Here is a 20,675-nt window from a genome sequence, read left to right as displayed (position 1 = left end):
GCTATAGTAAAAATATAATTATTTTAGCTATTTACATATTAAATATAAGAATTTAATTTTAATGCACTCAAAGTAAAATATTTTATATAATTGTGTAACTACATCTATTCTTTTAATTAACCATTTATGTTATTAATATAAAAAATAATTATTTTTATTAAAACTAATTAAAAATATATATAAAATTATTTTATACTACTAAATTTTTTTTCTTTTTTTTTTAAAACAACAGAGTTCAATACAAACGTAAAGTAAAAAGCAAAAAAAAAATAACCAAAACAAAACACCACCTGTTAAAGTCAGCTAACAAATTATTTATACTATTAAATTCTTAATATATAATTCCAAACATAATAGTATGTAACTCATGAAAATATATTTAAGCAAATATTTATATTTATATATATATAATTTAATTTTAATATATTATTAATATAAAATTATTTTATAAATCTAATTATTTAATATTATATTAATAAAAATAACTATTTTTTATATTAATCACATAAATAATCATGCAAAAGATAACTATAATTGCATTCCATGTATCTTTGCATGAAAATTAAACTAATATATACTTATATATTAATGCAAATACAATCCGTTTTTCTTAACGCCCACCACCCCACCTTGACCTGGAAAAATAGTTTACATATTTTAATTTGATTTAATTTAAAAAAAGAAAAGAAAAGAAAATGGAAGCATGTGCGAAGTGCCAACTGCCAAAGAAGTAGACGGAAACTCCGAGAGACGAACTCAAAATGACAAATTTACCCTCCAAAATCTGCGAAATTTTGTCACCGCTTCCTTCATAAGCACACCATACTCGCATTGACGATTGGAACTTCAACAGCCACCGAATCCAAACATGGAAGGCCGAGGGAACGTCACGGCGGCGCCGCCGGCGGAGGAGAAGGTCTTCAGGTCCACGGAAGTGTTCGCGCCGGAGTCGTCTTCGAAATCGAAGGGCTTCAAAATGACGCTGGCGCTTGCGTTGTGGCTTGGAGCTATTCACTTCAACGGCGCTTTGATGCTCTTTGCTCTTCTCTTTCTACCTCTCTCCAAAGCTCTCTTGTGAGTTTTTTTTTTTAATTTTATTTTCTAAACATGATATATAGTCGTTGTTAGTAAAAATTTAATCTGTATACCGAAAGGATAAACTTTATTGCTCTAAGGATCAAATTAGTATTTTTTTTTAATTATTATTAGTGTTTGACTATGTTACATTGCATTAGAGGACTAAAATTGACCTTCACTTGAAGCAACAAGTTAAGTAGCTCAATTGATGTCTAATTTTTATTTTTATTTTTTTCCCCTAAAGATTAGTTTCATGTCTGGATATGTTGTTGAAAGATGAATATAAGTATTTCTTTTTAACCATTTTTTTTGTTGCCTCTTCAAAGCTATTTTTTATAATTCTCATTTTTTGTTAAATGTTTTTATTTTTTATTTTTGCGATGCATGACAGGGTTTTTGCTTTGCTGTTTGTGTTCATGGTGATTCCAATTGATGAAAAGAGCAAATTCGGACGAAAATTGTCCAGGTAGAGGCTTTTTAGCTTTTTGTTTTTTGATGCTGGACTTTCTCCTTTTTTTCCCCTTCTTTTCAGTGATATTCTCCTTTCTTTTCTTTTAATCAAAATAAAATAAAATAATGATTGGATGGGTTTTCAGGTACATATGCAAAAATGCTTGCAGTTATTTTCCTATCACGCTTCATGTTGAAGACATAAAGGCCTTCAATTCTAATCGTGCTTATGGTTTGAATCAAAACTACTATTGATTCCATTTTAAAGAATGTTTTTATTTAATGCTTTTATGTTGAATTCTTATTGTTTTCATTTCCAATCTTTTTCCTTTTTATGTTGGAAAGTTTGATGGGAATGTAAAAAAAAGAAACTTGTTTTCTTGTAAGTTTGTTGTGTGGGTTTGTTTTAGGAAGAAAAGGGTTATAAAGAAAACTGGTATTATAAATGAATGGTGTTTGGAAATTACCATTATTTACCATATAATGACTCAGAGAATGATGTCAACAAGTTTGAAAAGTGTAACTTAACCTGAGATTTTTGAACTTGTATTCTTAAATTTTCATGAATAAATGTGAATAGTGGAATTGGAATAGGAGTACTATTATTTATTGATGTTTGACTTTAACAAAAAAAATTTCTACTTATTATTAATAATTTAAGAAATTGTAGCTACAAATAATGGTTAGTATGGAGTCAAAACAGGCAGTGCATAGTCTGCCAATAGCCTGACCCAAATTTAAGGATTTTACAATGTATTGAAGTGAAAAAAATGGGGTCCAGTTGTTTAGTTAACCATTGTGATGGTACCTGTTTTTATTGTATTTTATCAATTGCTGGCTATTGATAGTAACATGAGTATGCACTTCGTGCAGTTTTTGGTTTTGAACCACATTCGGTTTTGCCAATTGGTGTTGTTGCGCTTGCCGACAACACAGGGTTTATGCCTCTTCCAAAGATAAAGGTTCTTGCTAGCAGTGCGGTAAGACTTTCGCTTGAGAGTTGCAACTCTGCTTTGTAATTGGTTCTTAAGTATGTAACATTAAAATTTTCTCAATTGATGCATAGGTATTCTATACACCATTTTTGAGACACATATGGACATGGTTGGGTCTTACACCAGCAACAAAGAAAAACTTCCTCTCCCTCTTGGATAATGGCTACAGTTGCATTTTAATACCTGGTGGAGTGCAAGAAACATTTCTCATGGAGCATGGTACTGAGGTGTGTTCCATCTCACTCCTTTTTAGTATTTCTATTCTATTTTTGATAATTATAGTGCTATGATTGATGCAAAGTTTAGTATTATATTGTTATGGGAAATTTCGCTTCTAATGCTATGTAAATGGTTGAGGCCAACTATCCTATAACATGACATACTAGGAACTTGGCATTCTACGTTTTCCTTGTATGATTATATTAGTGTATAGTCAAAAAATTCCTAAAAAAGTTGTAAATATAATTAAGGAGTACATTGTGTTAGTTAGACCTTTTAGTGCCTACATCTTGCGGTTTTTTCTTGATATTTGGTTTTGTGCTGTATTTCTCCTTTCTACTGATTTTAAAGACAGGCTGAAGAGGATTTGAAATAAATTGTCTTAATGTCTTTCAAGATGAGCATCATTATTGTCATTGCATGATTTATGTTAAAAACTTTAAATGGGTCAGTGATATTAAGATATTTTTACCCTGTAGACTGCCTATCTCAAGGCAAGAAAAGGATTTATCCGCATAGCCATGCAGAAGGGCCAACCCCTTGTTCCGGTTTTCTGTTTTGGACAGGTACTTATTTCTTGTCCAAAACAGCTTTACAACACTAAAAATTATTTAGTGTTTCACATCCTTATATGTTAGTTTTACTGATTTATGTTTGTCATTAACTACCATTTCTCATTTTCCTTCATTACTGCAATGTTTGCTATAGTCAGATATCTATAAGTGGTGGAAACCTGGTGGGAAGTTAATTCTGAATTTTGCAAGGGCTATCAAGTTCACCCCCATATACTTTTGGGGAATTTTCGGGTGTGTGTTTCTTCTACATCCCAATTTGTTAATCCTCAACATTTTCGTTATCCATGTTTTCACTAGACAATGTTTCTTCCATGAAAAATCAGGGTAACTAAATTTATATTTGAAGTTGAGTTGGTTTAATCTTTTAACACAAATCATCTCTTCAACTTCTAGATCTCCAATACCATTCAAGCATCCAATGTATGTTGTTGTGGGTAGACCGATTGAGCTTGACAAAAATCCAGAACCAACAACAGAAGAGGTATATGTCCATCATGCGGTGTTTATCCATTAAGTTATCCTGGGATATATACCATGCTGCATTTTTTCTCTCTTTAGTATTGTTCCTATTCATCTTCAAAATGTTCATTACATTGACTTGTGATATGCTCTCACTAAAGATTCTAGCTTCCATGAAAAACCTTAGTCAAACCTTTGATGAAACCTTATATTTCAATGTAAAGCATGTGAGGTATCTCTAATATTGTTTGTAAATTTGATATCTTTCTCCATATTAGGTTGCTACGGTGCATAGTCAGTTTGTTGCATCACTTCAAGATCTTTTTGAACGGTACAAAGCTCGTGCTGGATATCCAAACCTTGAGTTGAGAATTGTCTGATGATTAGTCCAATATTCTGGGGAATTACACCAATCTTTCTTAGAGTTTATGCTTATTACACTTTGACATTCTTCTTGGTTGAAGGATTACATGTGCATTCCTTATTTTATATATTGATATTGTACATGGCACCCTTCCTTGTTTTAAGAATAACGCTTCTCTTATCTATTGTAAATAACAAACTTAATCTGACGCATATTTTCAAATAAGGAAGGTGTTGAGTGTAGTAATTATTAAACTTAAGTGGAGGTTTCTTATTTTTATTGTTTGTGTATTATTTATTATTCCTCTTCTCTCTCATTGGCGAGGAGCTTGTGGTGTAGTGGATTATTTATTTTGGCACACAGTTGTAATTACTAATTATTTATTTTATGATTATCAAGTATCAACCATAGATAAAGGTTATATTGAACTTATTTTGGGTTCTTTTGTTATTGTTTGGTGGGGTTTGTTATGGGCTAATACCTATCGATGGTTGTGCCAACCTTGCTACGGGCATCAGATAGAGAGAAATATTGCCCAACAACAACATAGTATACCAAGCTAAAAGGAAAATGAAAAATTGAGCCCATGAAAAAAAAATTAAGCTGATGAGAAATGTTTGGATAATATTTTTTGAATTTAATTTTGATACATTTAAAGTAATTTTATTAGTGTATTTAATTACGTAATGTTATTTCAGCAAAAAGAATTACTCTTTTCATATTAATTGTATAAATAGTCATTTAAAAGAGCGAATATAATTGTACGACTATATAAAATATTTTACGTTACGGTGCATTAAAATTAAAATATGTTTTTAAGCAATATACATTATTATTGAAGCGTAAATTGCCATATAAAATGAATCTAATCATCATCCTCCTCATTATTATTATATCCCTTTATATCCTCTGATGTGGCCTCAAGTTTTCTTTTTCCGGTAGTTATGTGGCATCAAGTTTTAAAGGGTTTCTACCAATTAAGAGAAGGTTTAGTGAGCCCTTTGATGGCAATTCAAGTGCCATGGCTTTTCCAATTTCATCAGTGGAAGCAGTGACTATAGCCCTTGAACATAGTATTTGTCTCTCTCAGATTCTTTAGAGACCTTAGGAACATAACCCAAACCCACTTCACAAAACTAGCTCACACTTTTTTCTCTTATCAGCAGGGATGGAACTCACAACAGGAGAGACAAATTAGAACTCAAGGTTCTATCTCCTTGATCTTAGCTCAAGCCAAGATTTCATTCTCAACCTTCTTTCCACAACCATGATATTTAGGCACGCTCACCGTGCAATTAACTTAGTGGTATTGCAACCAAAATTTCCCAAATCATTCTAACCATCTTCCTACCATTGTATCCTTTTCAGTCTGATACCTGTTCACACCGACACTCTCCCAACTCCTACACTCCAGCTCCTCCCCTATCAGTCTTTAACCAATATGACCATACTAAACATGGGTACCGAACCAATAGAAGGCACCACCATCACCCTTAATAATTAAACAAGTCCAGGCTTCCAAGATGATTGTGTTAACCCTGATCGGGAAAATGATCACCGACAGAAAGATGAAGTACAAAACTATCAAGAACTCGTTAATGGAAATGTGGGGCAATCCCAAGCACATTTCTATATCGGAGGTAGGAAGGAATAAAGTTCTTGTAAGCTTTAAAGACAGACGCACAGGGAATATGATCATAAAAAATGATCCGTGGAACGTCAAAGGGTACCTGATGAATTTGCAGAGGTGGCTGTATGGAGAGGCAATACTGGACGTTAGCCATGATTTCATGGAGTTCTGGATTCAAGTGCATGGGTTACCGATAGAGAAGTTGAATGCTGAAACAGCAAAGTGTATTGGCAACATGATTGGAATTGTTGGAGAGGTTGAAAACCCCATTAAGGAGGGAACCTTACAGAGGAACTTCCTAAGAATCAGAGTAGCGATCAACATCACTCAACCCCTCCAAACCGGTTTCTGGATGAATAGAGGAGACAATCCCAAAACCTGGATAAGCTTCCGGTACGAGAGATTGATGGATAGCTATTGCTTTAAATGCGGTGTTATAGGCCACGAGAAGAAGAACTGTGACAAACCGGTAGCTATGGCATGCTGGGATACCACCAAGCCGAAATATGAAGCAAGATTAGCAGTGGATAGAGCTAGACCACTGTACACAACAAAGGAGGAAGAAGAAGACTGGGAACAACACCTCAGAGAGAACGACGAAGCGCGTGGAAGTCAGTCGCGGGGAGGCGAAGAAGGAAATAGCCAAAGCTCTGAAAACAACTACAATATCCAGCGGATAAAAGAAACGGTAGGAATAGAGACCCAATCAGGAGAAAGCAAAGAACAAAAAACTGAAGAAAAAGGTAGTGACAATATGTTTGACCTGAGAGAAGTTAGCCGACTGCCACAAGAAAGAGACACAGAGTACCGTGAAGCGAGCCTACTCAATCTCCTCGAATCAGTCATTCACAATCTGCAAAGAGTAAAAGGAAAAGGCATCATGAGAGAAGAAGAAGCTTCCAGTAAGAAGAAAGGGGCAGAGAAAGTAATCATGCATCCAAATCAAGAAAGAGACCAAGTTGAGCCTTCTAATTGGATGCAACCCAATCCAACGTGGGCATAAAAAATAAGGAGGTATGAGATGCAGGTTCAGCAGAATGAAGAAAACAATAATGTCGATGAACTAGGCCCAAACATAAACAGCACTAATTATCCAAAAAACCCATCAGATCTCCAATCACCTTATTCAAGCTTCAAAGTAGGCCACCAAGACCTTATCTGCCAATCTAGGAATCCACTCAATACCCAAACAAGCCAATGGAAGATGGGTAAGGAAGCAGAAACAAAACGTATAGAAGAGCCAAAGACGGAAAGAGCATACAAAAATATTAGCCTCAAATGGGCCATGAGAGAAGAGGCAGACAATTGGGAAATGAAGAAAAACCAGAAGAAGAAGCAAGTACACAAGAATCAGGAGGGAGAAACTTACTATGTGGAGCTGGCTTCGGACGAAGAGAATGAAGAATCGAAAGCTAGCAACCAAGTTAACAAGGATCCAAAAATTTGGGAGGAGATTCTAAGCATAGGAATGCAACACAATCTGAAGATCAAGAGGAAAAGGGAAGTTACAGACACCAAAATTCTCGCTGAATTCAAGTGTAATGAAGATCAAGAGTCAAGAAATAGCAAGCGAAGCACGATAGAAGCGGCTGAACATGACAACAATATGGACATGGAAGAGCAAGAACCAACACTCGAGGCTGAGGAGGCGGGCCTAAACATGCCCCCACCCCAGCCATGATTGTCCTAAGTTGGAACTATCGAGGCATGGTGATAGCCCCGACGACTTCTGAATTAAAGAATTTGTGCAAAAAGCACAAGCCAACCATAGTTTACTATTATGTAGAGAAGAAAATGTAAAGAAATATGCTAGAAAGTTGCAGTTTAAAAATAGCTTTTGTGTAGAACTCCGGAGCTTGTCCGGCGGTCTATGTCTACTATGGAATGAAAATATCAATGTTTCTATTTACTCTTGGTGCCAAAACTACATCATTGCAAATATTAAAAGCTACAACAACCCAGATTGGAAATATGGATTTATCTATGGCAATTCTGTTTTAAAACAGAGAAGGAAGACATGGCAAGCATTGGTGGAATCAAATGACTTGGAGGAGGAACCAAGATGTCTCATAGGTGACTTTAATGACATCCTTTGTCAAGAAGAGAAGGTAGGTAAACACCCCAAGCCATGCATCCAAATAGAAGTATTCAAGAATTTGGTGAATAAAAAGAATCTCATGGATTTAGAATTGAAGGGTAACAAATTCACCTGGTTTAGCAACCCGAGAGAGGGGCTTGTGACTAGAGAGCAACTTGATAGAGCTATGGTGAATTGAAAATGGAGGCAAGCCTTTAGCAATGCTAGCCTCACGGCCTTAACGGAAATTACGTCAGACCACTGTCCTCTTATTTTCAACCTGAAACCAAACAGGAATGTTCCAAGGCAATTCAAATATGAGGCGTACTGGGATGACAAGGAGGAATGTAAAGAAGTGGTATCAAAAGGATGGAAAACCGAAGACCAAGAAGGAGGATATTGGAGCACATTCGTAAATAAAAGAAGCAAATGTATTAAAGAACTCAAGGAATGGAATAAGATATGCTTTAAGAGAGCGGACAAGGAAATTATGAAATGGCAACTCAAGATTCAACACCTTCAAAATCTTTCCCACAATTAGAGACAGCAACGACTAATCGAGGAGACCAAACAAAAAATCAAAAAACTGTGGAAACAGGGAGAGAAGTATTGGGCTCAAAGAACAAAGGTCAAATGGCTCAAATGGGGAGATCGAAACACAACCTTCTTTCACGCCACTTCCTTACAGAGGAGAGACAAGAATCATATTGAAAGATTGAGAAATGCCGAGGGGAGATGGACGCAAGATCAAAAGGAGGTTATAAGGCTCATAGAGGACCACTACACCAAGTTTTTTACCTCTAATGGTTGCACTAATATGACCGATTCCACCAAGGCTATTCCCAAAAGAATAATGGAGGAAATGAATGAAAAGCTACTGGAAGAAGTCTCAGAGGAGGAAATCAAAATTGCAGCGTTCAATATGAATGGCCAGAGCACCAGGTTTGGATGGTCTAAGTAGTCAATTCTACCAAAAGCATTGGAATATCATTCAGAAAGATGTTTGTGCAGTGGTTAAGAATTTTTCGATAAGGGCTACCTCTCTAAGAAAATTGATGAAACTCAGATAGTACTTATTCCAAAGACCAAACAAGCAAAGACATTGAACCAGCTGAGGCCCATAAGCTGTTGGAACTACATCTACAATTATAGCCAAGGTGATAGTGGCCAGGTTGAGAGGGATCATGGACAAGATTGTCCCCTATCCAAAGGAAAAGAAGCCTCTCAAGACTTATCCATCAAGCTTGACATGAACAAAGCATACGATAGGATGGAGTGGAGATTCATAGAAGAGGTCCTCAAGAGGCTTGGATTTCACCAAAAGTGAATCAAGCTCGCCATAGAATGCATCAAAAGTGTGACATACAAGTTCAAGATTAATGGCACTTTATCAAAAGAAATAGTTCCACAAAGAGGATTAAGACAGGGAGACCTTCTTTTCCCTTATCTTTTCATTATTGCATCTGAGGTTTTCACAATCTTGATGAATAATGCTTTAAATAAAAAATAGATTTCAAGAATTAAATTAGCACCTAATGCACCAACCATAATACATTTATTGTTTGCTAATGGTTGCATCATCTTTTCAGGAGTTAAAGAGGATGAGATTTACCAATTGATTCAAATCATTGACCTATACACCTTGGCTAAGTGATCAACTTGAAAAAATCAGGAATAACCTTTGGCAACCAAATTCCAATACAAACTAGAGTCAATATAGAAGAAATCTTGAACATTCCATCCTGGGACAACCCAAGTAAATATTTAGGGCTCCCAACACAATGGGGAAGAGCAAAAAGCAAGTCCTTATAATGGATAATGGAGAAAGTGGAAGAAAAGATTCAGGGGTGGAAGGAAAGTCTTCTAAACCAAGTTGGAAAGGAGGTCCTAATCAAAGCAGTTATACAAGCGATACCAACCAACGCCATGATCATTCTTATATTTTCAAAATCGTTCTGCAATAAATTGAATGCTAAAGTGGCGAAGTTCTGGTGGAGGAACCAAGGAAAAGAAAGAGGAGTGCATTGGAAAGCTTGCCAAAATTATGTAAGAGCAAAAAAGAGGGAGACTTGGGGTTCAGGTAATTTTATCATCAAAATATTGCTCAGTTGGTGAAACAAGCATGGAGAATAATAAAAAATTCGGAAGCCATTTGGATGCAAATACTTAAAACCATATATTTTTCAAATTGCAAATTTTGGGAAGCGCATAAGCACCGAAATGGATCTTGGATGTGGAATAGCATATTGCAGGGAAGAGATCTATTGGAAAATAAAGGTAAATAGAGCTTAGGTAAAGGAAGCAAAGTTAGAGTGTGGGATGACAATTAAATTCATGGTATCAACAAACCTCTCAAAAAAGGATGCAATGACAACCAAAAAGTGGAAGAGTTTATCACCAACTCTAGATCATGTGACAAAGCAAAAATTCGAATGAGTTTTTTCCTAACTGTGGGAAACATGATAGTTCAGACTCCAATTAGCAAAACCTCAGATTCAAATAAGTTTATTTGGCCGTACAGAAAAGATGGAGCATATTCAACAAAAATAGGGTATTATGCGGCAAAACAAGAAGAGAAAGAAAAAAATTCAAAGACAACCCCTTGACAAGCAACTCAATGGAGGAACTATGGCAAGGGATATGGAATATGAAGGTTCCACAGAAAATTAAAATGTTTATTTGGAAGGCTACACATAATATAATACCAGTAAGGGCAAACTTATTGAAAAAAAAAAAAGCTTACGAATTCTAATATTTGCACAATTTGCTTACAGGAAGAAGAGACCAGCGAACATGCCCTGCTTTTATGCGACTGGACAAGAGCGGTGTGGTTTAGTTCTCAGCCACAATGCATCCCCTTGAAGGAGAACGTAAAATCAATAGGAGACTGGCTCCAGCAGATGTACAAGAATGGTAAGACGGTAGATAGAGCATAATAGACTCAAAATTAGAGCAAAATTTGCATCATTTTGTGGTCAATATGGAAGGCAAAAAATATGCAAGTTTACAACTACATAGAACCTAACCCAGAACTAGTTATTAACCAAGAAAGAAAACTAGAACAAAAGTATAGTAGCCATACAGAGGAATTCAACAACAAAGTAATGGAACCAAGCATAAGAAGCAAAGTACCTGTTAAATGGAGACCTCCACCACAGGACTGGCTCAAGTTGAATACAGATGCGGCCTTCTCAGACGAAACCAAAACAGGTGCAACAGCTGCAGTGATCAGAGACTACCAAGGGAACATGCTAGGAGGAATAGTTAACAAAATCATAGCTCGATCAACACTGTCAGCAGAAGCACAAGCGATTAGAGAAGCTATAATTCTGGCCAACAACCTAGGAATTCAAAAAGCTACCATTGAACAATCAATTACTAGTTCAAACTCTCAAAACAAGAAGTACAATTTGGGAGGTAGATCCAATAATCCAGGACATCAGAACAATCCAAAGAAAAATGTCAAATTGTGGTTTTACCTGGATGCCTCGTGAGGGAAACAAGCTGGCGCACTGGTGCGGGATTTATAACCCACAAACTAACCGGCAAGTGCACCGGGTCGTACCAAGTAATACCTCAGGTGAGTGAGGGTCGATCCCACGAGAATTTATGGACTAAGCAACAATGGTTAAATGATTTACTTAGTTAGGTAAGCAGAAAATGGTTTTGAGATGTTCAAAAGGTTTAAAAAGTGACTTCCAAATATCAGAAGGCAGGCACGCAAGTAATTAAGTTGAAAATAAAATATGGGAGAAAACAGTTAAGGCTTCGGAATTATCTATTTTCCTGATTGACTTTTCTTATTAACTATTTTAATCATGCAAGATTTAATTCATGGCAAACTATTTATGACTAGACCCTAATTTCTTAGACCTTTCTAGTCTCCTCTAAAATTCATCAACTGCCAATTCCTTGGTAAATTAATTCCAATTAGATGGTGATGATCAAATTCTAGTTTATATGCCACAAGAATCCTAATTGTCCAAAAAAAAAGGATTATATGTCACATATCCCGTTAAATACAAACAATTAGAAATTCAGGATAATATGTTTTCGAGCTGTTGTTCAAGTAAAGAGCTTTTCCAAGTTATACAAGAACTCAATTAGAACATGGGTCATACTTCCGTTCCACCCAAATTCATAAAATACGAACAAAAATAATTATTGAAATATAAATCAAAACAAGAATTAAAACAGAAAAATAATAGTATCAATCCATACAATAGACAGAGCTCCTAACCTTAACAGTGGAGGTTTAGTTGCTCATGGAATGCGGAATATAAATTGGTATAGAATTTCCTAATGGAATCCCCCTGGAATCACTATAAAGAAGAAAAGTTTCTCCTTTTTATAACTAATCCTAATTAATTTAAAATCTAATATCTAAAATTAAGATAATATCTTTTCCTATTTTTAAATTCAAATTTGAATCAGAATCAATTAAATAATCCAGGCCTTGTAACGTAGGGACCACTTGGCTTCATCGGATCTGCGCCTAACTTGGCAAAAAGCTGCGCCTTACTTGAGTGCCAAAATGGGGCCTAGAAATCGCCCCCAGCATTTTCTGCGTTCTCTGCACGTGGTGTATGTCACGCGTACGCGTCGATGGTCTATTCTGCGTGTCACGCGTATGTGTCAGGTACGCGCACGCGTCACTGCACAAATCTTCAATTCACGCGTACGCGTCGGGTATGCACACGCATCGCCATGGAAAGCTCCAAATCACGCGCACGCGTTAGGTACACGTGCACGTCACTCTTCGCTGATAATCTCCTTTAGTTTTTGTGCTCTTTCCATTTGTGCAAGCTTCCTCTCCATCAAATCCAGCCAAATGTTACCTAAAATAAATAAAATTGCACGAGACTTAAAGTAGCATCCATAGTGGCTGAAAGATAATTAATTCTTGATTAAACTCAACAATTTAAATGTAAATTCATTAGAAAAAGATAAAAAAGATGCTCACGCATCACGGACACATTGGCACAATTAAATCACCAAAACCAGCTTCTCAATTCATGGACTACTAATCCCCAAGCTCAGGTAGCAGACATCATCAAAAGGGAGAAGTCGGGGATCCCCCATTTTAGTCTCGTCCAATCTTTTTTATTGCAACCCAGCGATGAGATCAGAAGCCACAGGCCAGCGTTGAAAATAGAGTTCTCGAGTCTCATTGTTCTGTAATCAAGGGTGGAACTCGCAGTCATGAGCATGTAATGCTCATCCATGAGCTTAGATTGTCATTGGAACCCGAGAACCCTTGTACCTACCCAAAGCAATGCATCTCCTTCGGAATTGCGTCCTTCTCCCTGACAGGCGAGCCATCTCCTTCATCCTGCACCGCCGTAGCCAAAACAGCAACACCCATCTTCCTTCATCATCGCCGAAACAGTAATGATTCACCATTGTTACCATCTCAGAATCAGCTATAAAGAGAGAGTGGAAGAATTTGGAGAGTGAGCGTAGTTGATGTGGGAGGCACATATTGAAAATTGAATGGGAAGTGGGCATGGTTGTACGGGAGGCACAAATTGAAAAATGAACGAAGGTAAGAGGGAGACATAGTTTGAATTAGGGAGAGTGGGTTTGGGTGGGTTTTGGGTTTCGGATCCTTTTCAGTGTGGACCGGGTTTGCTCAGTTCTCACCATGTCCAAAAAAAAAAGATGAACCGTATGAAGAAATCAACCAACTCCATTGTTGCTAATAAACTATAGATCATATTTTGGATTTGAGTCTCATCTAATGTAACTTGACCAAAATTTTTTTTTCCATTTTTATCCTTATATGGTGCAATAATTGGATACTAATTACATAATATGAATAGGTTGGTCAATAGTGGTCAACAGTAGAACAATGCAAGAACGAGTGAGGAACAAATTATGAGAAAGCACCACAAGTTACACACATTTAAGTGAAAAGAGTTTATTGTAGCCACTAGCTAGAATATGATCTATAGTTCAATTTTGTAATCATTATTACCAAGAACTTTGTTGATATTTGTAATAACATCTATGCTCTTATGCTAACGACACACATTTTGATTATCATTAGGATAAAGTATTATTTTAATCTTTAATGTTTAAGTCAAATCTTAATTTAAATATTCTATTTCAGGGTAAAGTATTACCAAGAACTTTGTTGATTTTTTATAATCATTCTATTTTTTACATTCTATTATTTTCAACTGGTTTAATTAGTTAATTGATTGTTTGATCAGTTTATTATTGACTATTTTTTTTAACCAAATTGATTCAATGACTAATTTTTGGTTAATTGGATAAAAATTCTCGGTTCGTTTCCTAGAACATTGTTAATTCATATCAACCAAATTTATTACAAGAAGGCGACTTTCAATAAAAATGCTAAAAAATGGTAATGCCAAGGAGACAAAAAAAAAACTGTCATAATTTTTTTTTTTAGTATTCATTAATTATTGCAACAATTAATGAATGCTAAACAAGATAAGTTATGACTGGTTGGCTAATTTTCTTTGATTATCAAACATTTCTGCTAAAATAAAAGAGGGAGGGGTTTATGTCATGCGTGAATCCTGTATTTGTTCATCACACTATCTCTATCAACCAAATTTATTAGTTTTTTTTAAACAAAAGGCTCAACACAATACGATGGAGCAGCTAAAAAGTACAAAATTACTAGGTAACAAAACAGAAAATTAAACTGTAGTCATCTCCGTAATTACCAGCACCCGATCAATGTGACTGTACGATTGGCCCCTAAATCAAGTAAATTTATGGTCATTTAGCTCTGAATCCACCAGTTTCATATCCTGATCCTGTATCCAGTTTTTAAAATCTTACTGTATTGGCTCATTTCTTCTCATCCACTATCACAACCTCATTAAAGTCACCCATGTAGCAAATTGGGACTTGACGTAACACAGAGATAAACCTAAACTCTTCTCACATAGTCAGTATGTCCTCTCTGGCATGTGCACCATACATATACCAAGCAAAATGCACAATTGAAACTATTATTCATCAACACCTCTTTCACACACAACCATCTCTCTTCTTTATAACAATTACTCGACTTAAATATTATGTCGTCCCATCTCAACAATAAACCTCCAGAAGCACCATCCGATCCCACAAATTCTCAATCCACCGCATTATTTTTCCAAATTTGCACTACATCAAACTTAGTCACCACCTTTTTTTCTGTTTCTATCAATTCTAACATGTTTACCTTATTTTTTCTCTTAAAATTTTCACCATTTCCAACTTTTTGACACCCCCTAAACCCCTTATATTCTAACAACTGTAAATCATTTAAACACTGTATAGCATACCTTATTTCGATTTTTAGGATGACTTCTTCTTGCTTTCTCCTTTTATTTTGTTGACTCCTTTTCTGTGCACTCGCTTCATTCTGAGCTTGAAGAATAGCCATAATATCTTCTTCCTCATCATGAAGAATAGCTCCTACTTCTATTTTCGAATCCCAAGCCACTCTATTTTCACCCAAATCATCTTTCCAACTTTCTCATTGCTTTTCTAGATCTAGCTAACTATCTGCATCTTTTCCAGACCTCTAAAGTCCTCCAAGTTCCTTAAATCCCCTACCTCTCCAAAGCAATTTTCTTTCATCATTGAATTTTCAGCCCCTACATATGATTCTTCAGCTTCAACATTCCTCATCCTGCTTGGAGCAATGTTCATCTTGACACTCTCGTTCAACCTATTTGCAGTGGCACAGGGCCACAGGTACCATTCAAACTCCTTATCTCCTTCCTAATATTTCCCTTGCTGTATTGTCACTATTTATGTGAGCATCTGTACCAGCCTCAACGAGCATCATGGCCATCTTCTCATTAGAATGTTGCTGCATTCCTAACGCATATTTTTTTTGCTATATTGTTCCCCGCACCTTCGACAGACTGGTGGACGAAATTGTGATCGCTGTTCTTTGATTTGCATTTATTGTAGAATTGTGGAACTTAGGATTTTTGGCACGAGTGGACACAACTCCGTTCAACTAACCAGCAAGTGTACTGGGTCGTCCAAGTAATAAACCTTACGTGAGTAAGGGTCAATCCCACAGAGATTGTTGGTATGAAGCAAGCTATGGTCACCTTGTAAATCTCAGTTAGACAGATTAAAGGGTAATTGTGATTATTGAAATAAATAATAAATAAAAAGGAATAATAAAAGGGATAAAATACTTATGCAGATTCATTGGTGGGAATTTCAGATAAGCGGATGGAGATGCTGTAGAGCTCAAGGACGCCTGCTCTCCTACTGCTTCTACTCAATCCTTCTTACTCCTTTCCATGGCAAGCTGTGTATAGGGGTTCACCATCAGCGGTGGCTACTTTCAATCCTCTCGGGAAAATATCCTATGCGGCTGTCACTCGCACAGCTAATCATCTGGAGGCATCACCCATGGTTGATGGCTACATCCCATCCTCGCAGTGAAAACTAATGCTCACGCACTCTGTCACAGTACGGCTAATCACTGGTTGGTTCCTGCGCCTACTGGAATAGAATCCCTTGATTCTTTTGCGTCTGTCACTAACGCCCAGCACTTGCAAGTTTGAAGCACGTCACAGTCATTCATTACCGGAATCCTACTCGGAATACCACAGACAAGGTTAGACTTTCCGGATCCTCATAAATGCCGCCATCTATCTAGCTTATACCATGAAGATTCTGTTGGGAAATCTAAGAGATACACGTTCAAGCTCGGTTGCATGTAGAACGGAAGTGGTTGTCAATCACGCGCGTTCATAAGTGAGAATAATAATGAGGGTTATCTAACTCATCACATTCATCATGTTCTTGGGTACGAATGAATATCTTGGAATAAGAATAAGAGAGAATTGAATAAAAGAAAGTAGAATTTCATTAATACTTGAGGTACAGCAGAGCTCCACACCCTTAATCTATGGTGTGCAGAAACTCCACCGTTGAAAATACATAAGTAAAAGAGGTTCAGGCATGGCCGAATGGCCAGCCCTCTCCATGATCAAGTGACCGAATGAAATAATGAGTTAAAGTGGTCAAAAGATGTCTAATACAATAGATAAATGTCCTATTTATACTAGACTAGCTCCTAGGGTTTACATGAGTAAGTAATTGATGCATAAATCCACTTCCGGGGCCCACTTGGTGTATGTTTGGGCTGAGCTTGATCAATCCACGAGCTGAGGCTTCTCTTGGAGTTGAACTCTGAGTTATGACGTGTTTTGGGCGTTCAACTCCGGATCATGACGTTTTTCTGGCGTTTAACTCCAGACAGCAGCTTGTACTTGGCGTTCAACGCCAAGTTACGTCGTCAATCTTCGAATAAAGTATGGACTATTATATATTTCTGGAAAGCCCTGGATGTCTACTTTCCAACGCCGTTGAGAGCGCACCAATTGGAGTTCTGTAGCTCCAGAAAATCCATTTCGAGTGCAGGGAGGTCAGAATCCAACAGCATCAGCAGTCCTTTTGTCAGCCTTTTTCAGAGTTTTGCTCAAATCCCTCAATTTCAGTCAGAATTTACCTGAAATCATAGAAAAACACACAAACTCATAGTAAAGTCCAGAAATGTGAATTTAACATAAAAACTAATGAAAACATCCCTAAAAGTAGCTTAAACTTACTGAAAACTACCTAAAAACAATGCCAAAAAGCGTATAAATTATCCGCTCATCACAGACCCTAACCCAGCGCAGACTGGTTCAGTAGTGACTCCATGAGGTTCTCGCTCTCCACTATACACCACACCAGCGTACTCTATCCGGAACTCGACACAGTCACCGTCACTGCCTGTCGGTCTTTTCACCCCTTTCACTGCCTCTCCCCAACCAGTCCCATTGGCCCTACATTAAGTCGCGAACTCCACATCTCCTACACAAAGACCTGACCCTTTGACCCTCCTCCCCCTCGATGGCGAAGTACCTCTGTCACATGTCCCCGCGACAGCCACTAACACAGTCTTATGGAGACGCACAACTAAGTACTCATTGTCGCATGCCACTACAATAGCACCATCATTGCGTCTAAAAGACTGAAACCATGCCCCTCAACAAGAATAAGAAAAAGGCAGAGAATAGTATTTAAAAAATGATAAATATGTATTGAAGTTATGTTTTACATGATATAAGAGTCATGCTATTTATAGAGATATTACCAACTAACTTCATAAATATTCATCTACTAACTACAAATCCTCAACTACTTATTAAATATATTTTGTGTTGTTATATGTGAGGGCTAATGGAAATTGGTTTAATATACTCCCACAAACTGGAGGATGGTATACGTCAAGAATTCCCAGCTTGGATAAGTTGGTGTAGAAAGGCTTAGTTGGAAGTGGCTTAGTAAAAATATCTACAAGTTGGCCAGAGGAAGGGACTGGCAGTAACTTCATTATCCTAGCCTGTGCCTTTTGACGCACCAGATGACAATCAACTTCCAAATGCTTGGTACGCTCATGAAAAACTGGATTGGCAGCTATATGAAGAGCACTCTGATTATCGCAGAACAAAATAGGCAGTCTATCACAAGAAACATGAAGGAAACCCAATAAATTCAATATCCGTAAGAGTTCATAGGTGGTATTGACAAGAGCACAATACTCTGATTCAGTTGATGATCATGCAACAGTGGCTTGTTTCTTTGTTTTTCAGGAAATAAGGGACTCTCCTAGAAAAAAGCAGTAGCCAGTCAAAGATCGACGTGTATTTGGACACCTGGCCCAATCAGAATCACTAAAACCAGAAATATGAAGGGATGAACTCCTGGGAAAGAAAAGCCCTCTTCCTGGGCTGTTCTTTTTCGAAGAACACGCAGAGCTACCTTATAGTGGTTCTGAGTTGGGGTGGCCATAAATTGACTCAACTGTTGGGTAGCATAAGTAATATCTAGCCGAGTGGTGGTTAAATAGATGAGCCGACCAACCAACCATCGATAAATAAAAGGAACTTGCAGCAGGTAGGCGTGTTCGTGGTGCGATTTGGTTCGATTTTTGAAGAAAAAGTTATTTGATCCAATCATCTAATTAAAATACGATTCAGTTTGGTTCGACTTTTTTATCGAAGCCATCTGAACCAAACCAAACCGATTAAAATCGGTTTGGTTTGGTTCGGTTTGTTCGGTTTCTTCAATTAATTCAAAAAATACTACCATACTATTTCACAAAGTTATAAAATTGAAATCGACCAACACAAATACACAATAGCTAACAAAGTCTTAGTCTAATGAAATTTAATGACAAAAAGAATTCAAGTAAGAAAGTGCAACATCATTTGAACTAGCATTATCAACAGTGATAAAAAAAACCCGTGATATCCCCCAACTCAACAAACATCTCTCAATTTTCCTACCAATTGTTTTCCCCTTGTGATTCTTGATAACACAAAAATTCAAGATTCTTTTTTGCAGTTTCCAATTAGCATCAATGTAATGAGCAATAATGCAAAGGTAGTTCAAGTTTTGCACAGATGACCAATAATCAGTTGTCAAACAAACATTTTGATTTGGTTGATTAAAAACAGACTTCAACTTAATTTTTTCATTCAAATAAAGCTTCCAACAATCCCTAGCAACTGTGAGCCTTCCAGGAACTGGAAACTTTGGTTGCAAACAACTCGTATAATAATGAAAACCCTCCCCCTCAACATGCAAAAAAGGCAATTCATCCAGAATAATCATTCTAGTAAGCGCTTGTCTACAACGATCAACATCAAAAGACACGGCAGAAAGTGAACTACCTATTCCTTTCCTATCATCTTTTATCGCATCTTGAAAAAAAGAATCTTTTGGGTAGGATCTGATGCCTCCTTTGGAAATTTTTTTTGTATTGCAACAACAAGTGATTTTTCATGTTACTGGTGCCATTTTTATGTGTATCACAAGCATAACTAGCCCCACACAAATTACATTTAGCTCCAGGGTACTGTGGATTACTAATTTCATCTTTAGTAAAGTGATCCCATGTCCAAGACCTAGGTCTACAAGGTTTTCTCTTACCTTCATCGGTCTCAGTTTCAGCGGAGTCATCAAGAGGAGTGGTGCACGAAATTGTGATCTCAATGGCGCCAACAACTTGGTAGGCACAATTGTAATCTCAAATCTTTTTTACAACTTCACACAACTAACCAGCAAATGCACTGGGTCGTCCAAGTAATAAACCTTACATGAGTAAGAGTCGATCCCACGGAGATTGTTGGCTTGAAGCAAGCTATGGTCATCTTGTAAATCTCAGTCAGGCAGATTCAAATGGTTATGGGGTTTTGATAATTAAAATATAAATAAACATAAAATAAAGATAGAGATACTTATGTAATTCATTGGTGGAAATTTCAGATAAGCGTATGGAGATGCGTTATTCCTTCTGAATCTCTGCTTTCCTACTGCCTTCATCCAATCCTTCATACTCCTTTCTATGGCAAGCTGTATGTTGGGTGTCACCGTTGTCAATGGCTACTTCCCGTCCTCTCAGTGAAAATGGTCCTCTACGGTTTCTATACGGCTAATCAACTATCGGATTTCTCGTCTCGGATGAAAAATACCATGCACAGATATCGTATGGCTAATCAGCTGTTGGTTCTCGATCGTGTAGGAATAGGATTTACTATCCTTTTGCGTCTGTCACCACACCCTACAGTCGCAAGTTTGAAACTCGTCACAATCATCCCATCCCAGATCCTACTCGGAATACCACAGACAGGGTTTAGACTTTCAAGATCTCAGGAATGCTGCCAATGGATTCTAGCTTATACCACGAAGATTCTAATATCAGATTCAGATGCCCCATTGTTAGAGGAGAGTTGATGTGAATCGTTGATTAGAAACCCAAGAGATATACATTCAAGCTTGTTTT

General features: G+C 37.0%; 2 protein-coding genes across 2 annotated transcripts; both read left to right on the top strand.

Moving 5' to 3' along the window:
* Positions 1–689: 689 nt before the first annotated feature.
* LOC130944939 (diacylglycerol O-acyltransferase 2D) lies at positions 690–4,418 on the top strand. The gene is made up of 9 exons (XM_057873544.1): positions 690–1,074; positions 1,469–1,543; positions 1,674–1,759; positions 2,401–2,507; positions 2,594–2,749; positions 3,221–3,307; positions 3,450–3,547; positions 3,710–3,797; positions 4,054–4,418. Exons 1-9 carry the CDS (start codon positions 869–871, stop codon positions 4,153–4,155), a joined length of 1,005 nt encoding a protein of 334 aa, XP_057729527.1. The 5' UTR covers positions 690–868; the 3' UTR covers positions 4,156–4,418.
* Positions 4,419–10,066: 5,648 nt separating this feature from the next.
* On the top strand, positions 10,067–11,340 carry LOC130975673 (uncharacterized). The gene is made up of 3 exons (XM_057900430.1): positions 10,067–10,123; positions 10,621–10,767; positions 10,834–11,340. The coding sequence occupies exons 1-3, from the start codon at positions 10,067–10,069 to the stop codon at positions 11,338–11,340; spliced, it is 711 nt and encodes a 236-aa protein (XP_057756413.1).
* Positions 11,341–20,675: the final 9,335 nt, after the last annotated feature.

Source organism: Arachis stenosperma, chromosome 1 (genome assembly GCF_014773155.1).
Source record: "Arachis stenosperma cultivar V10309 chromosome 1, arast.V10309.gnm1.PFL2, whole genome shotgun sequence".
Taxonomy (NCBI): Eukaryota; Viridiplantae; Streptophyta; class Magnoliopsida; order Fabales; family Fabaceae; genus Arachis; species Arachis stenosperma.
This window is presented reverse-complemented; position numbering and strand designations above follow the sequence as displayed.